Source organism: Papaver somniferum, unplaced genomic scaffold, assembly GCF_003573695.1.
Source record: "Papaver somniferum cultivar HN1 unplaced genomic scaffold, ASM357369v1 unplaced-scaffold_135, whole genome shotgun sequence".
Lineage (NCBI taxonomy): Eukaryota > Viridiplantae > Streptophyta > Magnoliopsida > Ranunculales > Papaveraceae > Papaver > Papaver somniferum.
Window position 1 is genome coordinate 6,601,085 of NW_020622713.1, and position 10,340 is coordinate 6,611,424.

General features: G+C 34.7%; 1 protein-coding gene across 1 annotated transcript; it reads left to right on the forward strand.

The window, feature by feature from the left end:
- The first annotated feature begins 5,980 nt into the window (after positions 1-5,980).
- Positions 5,981-9,571, forward strand: LOC113333948 (agamous-like MADS-box protein AGL65). The gene is made up of 12 exons (XM_026580313.1): positions 5,981-6,098; positions 6,492-6,677; positions 7,027-7,086; positions 7,193-7,211; positions 7,324-7,388; positions 7,517-7,532; positions 7,631-7,692; positions 7,973-8,069; positions 8,180-8,224; positions 8,313-8,440; positions 8,746-9,136; positions 9,273-9,571. Exons 2-12 carry the CDS (start codon positions 6,493-6,495, stop codon positions 9,282-9,284), a joined length of 1,080 nt encoding a protein of 359 aa, XP_026436098.1. The 5' UTR covers positions 5,981-6,098; position 6,492; the 3' UTR covers positions 9,285-9,571.
- Positions 9,572-10,340: the final 769 nt, after the last annotated feature.

The window sequence follows — 10,340 nt, forward strand, 5'->3', positions numbered from 1 at the left end:
ACAATTTTATGAGATGATTTCTGATGATATAAATAAGTTGCGCCTTACTCACCTACTTCCTTTCTAGGTGAGGATTGATCGAACCAAGTGGTCTCTCCATCTTCCTTTATGGAGCCACGACCACAACTACACTTCCACCAAGTTTAGTTGCAACACCTTAGTCTATGGTGTACCCCATACCGAGGATTTCTAACCTTGCAGAAATATTTGCAGCTGGTATGTGTGATCTTGTCACTTTATCGACATCAGTGTACATTCTGAAAATCGAATATTCTTTATCACTTCACATTTACATTTGTGGAGTACAAGAATCAATATGAGACATAGTGGGAACACACCACGACAATTCCTGTCGTTCCCTTAGAAAATACTTTTTCTTATATCCCCCTAACGACGGGAAGACTGTCTCATTAAAGTGATAACCCGCAAATCTAGCAGTAAGAGACCTTCTGCCAAAAGTTTTAAAATGTGGATAATTGTTGAGAGTAAATATCCAACAAAATTACTTAATCACTTTCGTGACCCATCATAGTACAATGTGGACTCGTAATGACACATATATAATGCAACCAAAAATGCGTAAGAACACAAATGTCAGGCTTAAGTTCAGTTACCAACTGGTACGCAGAAAAGGTTGACTAATATTGGGTTCTAAAACGAATTAAGTAAAGATGCGCGTAATATTGCATATCGCCAAATCAATAAAAGGTAGGTTGGTACGCATAACCTATTCCTTAAACACCATCTGTAACCTTTGATGGTAGCTTCTGCGAGACCATTGGGTATAAGATGCTCTATGTTGATCCTATTAAACATGCAATATTCATCAAGTCCTTTTGATGTAAATTCTCTAGCATTAACAAGGGTGGTTAGCCTTTGCACTTTGCATTGTGTAATATGTGCTAGGAGTTTTCAAACGCAAATTTCTTGGGAACTATAACTAGTCCAAAATGTCAAAACATCCACCAGATCCATCAGTCACTTTAATGGTCCGCATTCTGCATGAATATTTTTCTAAATTTCACCTTGTTTTCTTTGTAATATGGAATTTTTACCATTTGCATCTTAGGATGGTCTCGATCCTGTTTTACTGAAGACTTTGTAAAAATGAGTGATATGCTTTCTTACCTAAAAGCATAATGGGAAAGGGGGTTGTGCATTTAGTAATTTAGAAAACACTTATTGAGAGATATGTCGTCACTTTGCATTCTGTCAATCTTTTTCCCATTTTCGTTCACTCAAATAAAGTGATATTTGTACGAGTTCTTTCAAAACAATCATCATGTCACAACCAAAGTTTCTTTATGGTTATGCCCAAAGCCTGTATGAGTCAGTTTCCAACATTTCATCGTCGGAATCAATATGGATTCAATAATCCAAATATTATAGTGAATTACATTGTACTAGATTGACTCATTAGTTTCTCTAAAATATATTTCCTTCCAAATATATTAGAGACTATAAAAGATGCAATCAATTATATTCTCATCATTTTGATGTTCCACATGAATCCATTTGCACGGGTTACTTGGGAATTTAACAAGGTGTGATTCTCTCTTGGTACATCTAGAGATTTTGCGACGTCTTTGTTCTATCTTGAAGATAAAAAATGAGCAGTGCTGCGCTCGATAAGATAGTCAATTGGCCAGGCAAAGTTCTTGTTTCCATTAAAGTTGATGTGAAAATTGGTTGTTACTATGATACACGTACACATTACAGTGTATATGCCAACACCTATGACCAGGTGCATTTCCAACTCTTTTATTTATGATGGGAGCTAGAATTACATTTTAGATGATCTCATGTTCAATTGATACCTATACTTTGGTGTCATTACTGTTGGGGAAAAAATATATTTTTTTTCTCATGATATATATGTCCTTTTCACGTGCTTTATATGAGTCGGTACGTCTAACCCTCATTACTTTGGGGTTTTTTCCATTTTCCATTTTACTACATTTAGCTTAATTTGAGAAATTTCTTTATCTCAATAGGCCAAGAGAATCTCCCTACACACGTCAACCACTTACTTTAGGTTGAATATATTCCTAAAGATAGTTCTCTTGTTGTCATACTTCAACATATACCGGTTCGTTAGTATTATCGATGCAGTAGAGAAATGAAAATTTTATGACTCATATCATCTTTTGTGAGTTCTTCCACAAAAATTGGAATACATGTGATTTTATTTGAACGTATATTCTGAAACTACTGACAGATTAATAGTCGAGCAAGTGGATACATTCCACAGAACATTCAAATTTTTGGAAAATATAAAGTATCCAATAATGGTGCTCAAGTACTTCTAAGCCCCAAATAAGTACATTGAAATTGAGTTGGTACAACTAATTGAACAAAAAATAAACATCATTCAACTATACCCAATATCATATTCAAGAAAACAAATAGCATTAAGATCAAAATTCTTAATGATTGAGATCAACAAAAATAATTTAAATTGACAGTTTATATACTGTTGACTTATCTTAAGACAAAAATAAATAAAACTGGGCATGTTCTAAAAACAAACAAATAAGCCTAGAAAGTGTTCATTCAATGTAAAAACCCGCGATATGGTTACTTACCTCAGATTCTGGTTCCCAGTATACATACACACAACCGGAACGCCCTTTGTCGCGCAAAATCCAAAACAAAAACAGAACAGGATACAGCTGGAACATGGCAGACCTAGCCGAACCGCGGGGAGTGGACTGAACCGGGGTGGATCGAAGATTTTTCTTTCTCCGCAAATAGAGTACATCGTTTACAGAAGCTTTTCGTTCTCATTCCAAATCCCAGAAAACTCTTCGTTCTCGTTCCGGCTCCCAACCAATTTTCACGCCCAAAAACATACCAACATATAATATATATTAGCATTCTATTTCCATTAATAATTAATTTTAATATAAGGCAGAACCCAAAATTAAAATCACAAAACAGGACAAATTCCAAAAATGAAATCAAAAATAAGGAAAAAAAAAACAAGAAAAAATGATGTAAACACAAGATAAGGAAATGTGTCACCATACCAAGCATTAAAAAAATCATCGCCTCGGATCCTAATATATAGATGCATACACGCATGGAGTACAACAACGCAATGAAGCAATCGAAAATTTAATTATCACTTTCCAATAAATGTTAACAGTACCAAAAAGAAAAAAAGAATATGTGACGACGCATCAATTTTTGAACGGGAAACATAAATTACTATCTATACTAATAACACTACAGTGAAACCGTACTGTGAAGAAAACCAACCAGTGAATATCACCCTATCAAGTAGTAGTAACGTAAATCAACGTTAATGGAGACAAACAATGAAAATGTATGGGTGACACAATATGACAACATACATAGAATGCAATACATACATGATATGATAATAATAAAACAAAATTTGCATTTTGATATGATATGAATCATATGATACGATAATAGCATAGCAAAACAGGATTTGCATATATGATGATGGTAATAAAGCATTGATTCATTTTAAGAACAGTACATGGACATGTGTCAAATTATAAAACATACTGATAAACATTGTGAAGTGAACGTACCCATAGGAAACAGAGAATATCTATCCTAGTATCATATCTCACGCAAATCAATGTGTTTTTTTTTGTTTTTTTAATTGTCTGTCAAACGGAACATCAACAGTTAAACATTACCATTTAGATTCATCAAGTTTAGGCATACCTTTTAAAGCTTTAATGGATCTGATTCGACGATAACGATTCTCATAGTTCCAACGATCCCAATAATTCTAACAGATCCAGTTTGATTGAAAAAAATAATAAATAAAATACATATCCAAAATAATCCTTAAGGTATTTGATAGAAACCCAAAAAAAAAAAAATCAAAATTCATTGCCGCAGGGTTAGAACTCGTGCTCGATATCGTGTTTGAGGAGAACCAGGGGTGAAGGAAGGAGACATGGAGAGACAAGAAGAAGAACCATTCTATTAGAGAGATTTTTTTATAATTACATAGGTTACAATATAAACATATAAAGGGGTAATTGGATGGACCGCACATCCATGAACCGTAGGCCCTGTAACAGTTTTATCTAATAGTTATAATTGAAAATGAAATTAAGACTATTTATTAATTGTAACTAACTAATGAAAGGAAAGGAAACTAGTACTAAATTTTAAAACCACATTCAGTTAAAATTATAACAACGTCTTTCTCTAGTAGCGTGTCTACTTTTTAACACCTCATACGCGTTATCAAAAAATCCTTTAAGGTTGCGTAATGAGATTCATAAAGAAAAATTCTTTTTTTCCATCTTCGTCATTCCTTTCGAGCTTGCAATATCACATTAGCATTTGTGTCACTCCTAAGTCGGTAACGATTAACAAGCCGAACCAAAACTATAAATTCCCCAACTTGTTTTTTTATATCATGATCGACAAAACAACCTAACTGCATTACAAGTTATCAGTATCATTGCAGAAGTTTTCATAGATTCCATGGATATAATTCATACTCATTAATCAATTTTGACGTCGTTCTGCACTCCTAGTCGGATAAAAAGATACGTAGTTTTGACAAAGCGATAAATCTTCATTTATCGTAAACTCCGCGGGATTAATATACGGTTGAGCCATTACTCAGAAAATTTGTAGGTGTAGAAGGTGTAATTTATGGAGAATATGTTTTTGGAGTTGAAATCGGTTATATTTATAGAGAGTAGAATTATGACCGTCGGATAAGAGTAGTCGCCGGCGGCTCAAACAAAGACGGTAGCGCCTCGGCCTAGGTGAGGTCGGTCGTCCCATATTGATGTGCTCGGCTCAGTTTGAGACGGTCGGCTCAAATTGAGATTTGTCCTTCTATTTTACTTGTTTGCCAGTCCCACTATGGGTCTAAAGGTAATGATTTTTAAGTTTCTGATACCGTGTCATACCATGTTCAAAACAGTTCGGAGTAACACCGAGCATCGATATTAATAAGATGTATATGATTTTAATAGTGAAAAAATCATGTAATATTCAATCGAGAAATGTTAAGTAGTATGATGGTTCTCATGCTCCCTTTCACTGCGGAGATAGGGGTTCAAATTTCGTAATTGCCGAATAAATTCAAGTTTGAGGGAGTTTGAGTGTAGTTTAGGAACCACTGTTCTACTTACCAATAAAAATCTAATTTCTAAATTTCAATACTAGAAATTTCCATTTTTATCAACCCTAGTATCACGTTTTCCTACAGATCCAGAAATAGCTTTTCGATTTCTAGAAGTTAAAATGTAAGAAGTTAGTTTGGGTGTAAAATTTCAGAACGACTATTAGAAACAAAAAAATTAACGTTTTTCAGAGCAATATTTTTTTGCTTCTGACTTCTGCCATTGCTTCTGGAGAAGCAGAAGCACTTCCGCTTTTGGTATCCAAACGCGCCATTAGAGTGTGTTTGGATATCAAAAACAACTTAGGATATTAGAGCTTCTCCCGCAGCAAAAGTCAATCCCATAAGTCAGAAGCACAAAAAATAGACTTTCTTTTGATTCTAGAAATCACTCTGATGGTATTTAGATACAAGATAACAACTTGTCTTATAAAAATAAAAAGTCAGAAGCCAGGTTGTGAAATAAATTTGAGAATGACTTCTGTAAACAAAAAATTAACCTTTGTGAAGCAGTTTTATTATTTTTGCTCACAATTCCCACTGCTTTTGCAAAAACAGAAGCATTTGTACTTCTGCAAAAAAAAAAAAAAAAAAATCATAGATGTTTCCAACTTTCCATCCAAATGCCCTCTCTCAACTATACACGAACCCCAAAAGTGTTACGCAACATGGGCCTACTCAGACTGGGCCTACGAGAGCAACAATGGACGTACTTCTGGTCATGAACAAGGTTCATAAATTTGCCACTAACTAAACCGACGTGATTCCCAATTTACCGAACGTTGGCTGATTCATTTTGCACTTCCCAGTGTAATTCACCCCGGGGTCGGTTCATAAATCAACAGCTCTGAAAAAACCTCTTTAGGAATTTTTCTTTAAACAATTTAGTGATAAGAAATTTCTGGCGCCTCGCTATTCTCCCGCTTGAACATAAGACCGATTTTATAGGTTCACCGATCATGTAACTGTAAGCTCAATACCTCCATCTCTCTCTCATTTTTTTTTTTCGTTTTTAATTTTTAATTTTTTTTTTTTTTTTTTTTTTTTTGTTCTTAATTTTTTTTTACTGGATTGTGAAACCTGAATTACACTGTTTTATTGTTTTATAGCAATTTTTAGGGGTTTCATTGAGGATCTTATATGCTGAGAGCAATTTACTTGATTTTTTTTGTTGGAGATTTCATATAGGATTCATATTTATTGGAATGGATTTTGAAATTTTTGATGCTTTTAAGCTTAAAATGATAGGATTATATGAAGAAAATGATGATTTTTAATAAGTTATTTGAATTTTAAGGCTTACTATAGAAGGGATAAGGAAACTAAGTTTGTTTATCCCAAAATTATTATCATATAGCAGAATGGGAAGGGTTAAGTTAAAGATAAAGAGATTGGAGAATACGAGCGGAAGGCAAGTTACGTATTCGAAACGTAGAGCGGGGATCTTGAAGAAAGCAAGGGAGTTGTCTATATTATGTGATATAGATATTGCTCTTCTTATGTTTTCCCCGACAGGCAAGCCCACATTATGCCTTGGAGAAAGAAGGTAAATCATTTTATCTTACATAGATTTTATCGATAGACTAATGCATGGAAACAAAATATAAATGTCTTTGGAGATATAGTGAATTGTAAGCATTTGTCAGGCGCAATAATTTTTGCTTCAATTGTTGTTCTATTGTTCTATGCCCGTAGTGATGTAGATGTCTAATGCATGGAAACAAATGTAAATGTCTTTGAGATGCAGTGAATTCTAAGCATTTGTAAGTGAATATTAGCATTCACCGTTTCAATCACTTTTGCTTTGAAGAAATTCTTAGTATGATTTCCTATTGCTCAATGCGCGTACTGTTATAGATGTTTAGCGCAACTGTACTTTGCACTTCATATTGCAGTAACATTGAAGAGGTTATTGCTAAATTCGCTCAATTAACTCCCCAGGAGAGGGCAAAAAGGTGCAACGAAACCCTTTTCTGTTTCTTTTCTTGTCAAGAATTAAAACTAATAAAATGGACTCAAGCAACAATAATAGTTTTAATCATTTACATTTTGTTGGAACAGGAAGCTTGAGAGCCTTGAGGTAACTAATTCCTCATGATGTATTAATTTTCCTCCTGATTTTAAAAATTCTTACAACTTTGACTTGCCGTATATGTTCCGGTGATTGACACTCTAAGCATCATCCTTGACAGGCACTAAAGAAAACATTTAAGAAATTGGACCACGACGTAAATATACAAGAGTTTTTGGGCACAAGGTATGTATGACTTTAAGCATAGTCGAGAGACACTCTGTAGACTTACCATCAAGTGCATTTTCTAACACCATTCACCATTTTTTCTTTACCGGACCAAAAACCTGATATCACCCTTTTATTTTTTGCAGTACTCAAACTGTTGAGGTATGCCTCACGAATGACAGTAACTATATCATTCAATTTTTTTTTTATGGAATTCAATATATGCTCCATGTTGTCATAAGTAAATGTAATACTGACAGGAGCTGACAAACCAGTCGAGACTCTTGCAAGCTCAACTATCAGAAATGCGTAATAGACTGAGGTGCCACTCCATAAACATTTCCCATCTTAATTATTTGGCTGTTGTTTGTATAAGCGATCATATACTTCATTGTTTGAGTTTCACATACCTTCATTGTACATGCCCACAAACTGATGTTGAATTGAATGTTGGGCTCTCTGCCTTCTTGAACTATAGAATTATCCATTTGTGTCAGCCAAGACTGCTTCCTTGTTGCAGCTTGCTATACAAATTCAAAATTTAGATTATTTTTCATCACCTAGTTATATGATTATGTTTGCGGTCGGCTGCACTGTTTCAGTTGTTGGAGGGATCCAAATAAGATAAATAATATAGAGGATCTAACAATAATGGAAAATTCTGTCAAGGAATCACTTGCTCGGGTCAGATTACACAAGGTATGGTTATATTTTTGATTAATTATATGTTTCCTTCACTTGGTTATTTTGTGGTATTATCAGCTATTTTTGGTCTAACTGTATTGATATTAGTACTTTTGATGTGAAAGGACAATTTTGGGAAGCAACCACTTATGCCACTAGATTGTGATCAGGTAGCAATGTGTCGTCAATTTTATTTCTGATCTTAAAAGTATAAATACATATATGGTATTAATCTTGTTAAGTTATTCCATTTTGTAGTTCCCGAATGGAATGAATCTTCCTCTAGTAATGGGTGGTGACCAGCAAGCCCAACCACCAATATGGCTTCCTAATAATGATGGTCAACAAATGATGTTACGGGAGAACCCAAATTTACTAGCTCAGAGGTTTGTTATCTACTTGCAATTATTATATTTGGTTTTCTAAAACATCTTAAATCTTTGAATCTTGTGAAAGCAACTCTATTTGAATATGGTCAGAACTTAAAATTAACCGAAGGGTTAGAAATGAAGTTCTTTTGTAGTATGGAAATCAAAAAACATCTCTATTTACGTAGTCATGAAACTTCAGATTTATAAAAAACAGCAACAGCTCTTTTCTAGTCCCTTATAATTTGCCGAAGACGCTAAGGACTCTAGTAGCAATGGCATTTTTTCTTCTTCTAATTTGTTACTGCATGATGCCATTGCAGAAATATAGAATGCTCTACAGATCCCTCTATTCACAACTATAATGGCTATCACCTTGGCACGGGTAAGCAACCAGAGATGGATAGTGCATGTCAAGAGGGTAGTACATTGCATGAACTAAATAGAAATGCTTGCTTGAGTTTACAACTTGGTGGCCAGATGCCTTCTTTCGCGTCTTATAGTCTTGATTTGCTAAATAATAAAAGTTTTAAGGATGATGGAAAAATGAGTTTACAAGAACCTCCAATGGATTATCAAGTTAGCAGCAGCAGCAGTTTTGATCCACCCAGACATAGATACGACACAAATGAATCTGGTTGGGCATCTAGTTCTGGACATTGTGCTGTTCCCATGTTTGATGGACCGCTATATCATCCTCATCCCCATGCCCAGGTCAGTATGTGTTTTACTTTTTCTTTCTTTTTTACCATAGGTAGGATGAGCAGAGCTTGAACTCTAAAATTTGTCCCTAGGAGCTTAACAGAAACATACTTTACTTTTTTACTGGGAATTTATCTGTTTCTTGCAGCAACCAAATTGACAAGGCTTGAGTGATGCATTTCATTATTTGTCGACGATGGTCATGAGAGGGCTACCATGAGAAAACTTTTTGTTTCTAAAATCCCCAAAATTCGTATGTGGATTGAATCAGTGGTGACGATGATATTTGTCATGGGCTTCGTCTCCATATACAAGTATCAGTGGTAATCGTCCTACTCTTAAGTGATTAGAATCGATCTGTTGTGATAATTATACGTGTATAAGATGGAAGAGTGGATATTCAAAATCTTCCTTTTGTGAACTTGAGAAATATATGAAATTTTTCGAGACAGTTGTACAATATACCAATTAGTAGGACCTACTTTCTTGATATGCTCTTTTTATTCTCGAGAATGAGGATGAGTTTTGCATTCTCATTTCGTAGTTACTTTCTCTGTAAATTATATATAAAATCAATGTTGAACATTACAATTCATAAAGTTACAAAAACAATTTTGAGTCTCATTCTTGTCCTTCTGGTATATTTCCATTTTTTTTTTTTACCTTTTTCTTTCTGTTAATTACTTTTCTTTCCGACGGGAACCGTAGTATGAGGCACTTACATTTTGTCAAGGCAGCAGTTGCGATCATGTGTGCATAGCAAGTCTTTCAGCCATGAAGTGTAGAAGTTGTTGTGTCCCTGTTTGTTTCCAATTGTGGCGTGACCTAGGCGTCTCTGCTTCCTAGTGTAACAATGATGATTGGGGATGACAATGATGCTTGCCATTGTCACCTTAATACCTAAATGCGAAAATTGGAAACTGAAACATACAAATACATTATAAGTTCTCAGAAAGTCGATCCATGTTGTTTGTTGAGCTCAGGTGCCGCCATTGCTGGCCTATAACTCCTCTGAAGGCTTAGAAGACTTTCAACATATGTTGCAGAATTGCAAGAGGGATGACCAATATGAACACCTAAGGAGGAGGATAAGGGACTTCCATCTCGAGTGATTTCAATTTTGCTGAAAGTTCTATTCTTCCGATTGTAAGAATGAACTGAAGTAAGCTTTTGTTTACTCCCTCGACCAGAATAGCATTCTAAAATTAAGTAATCT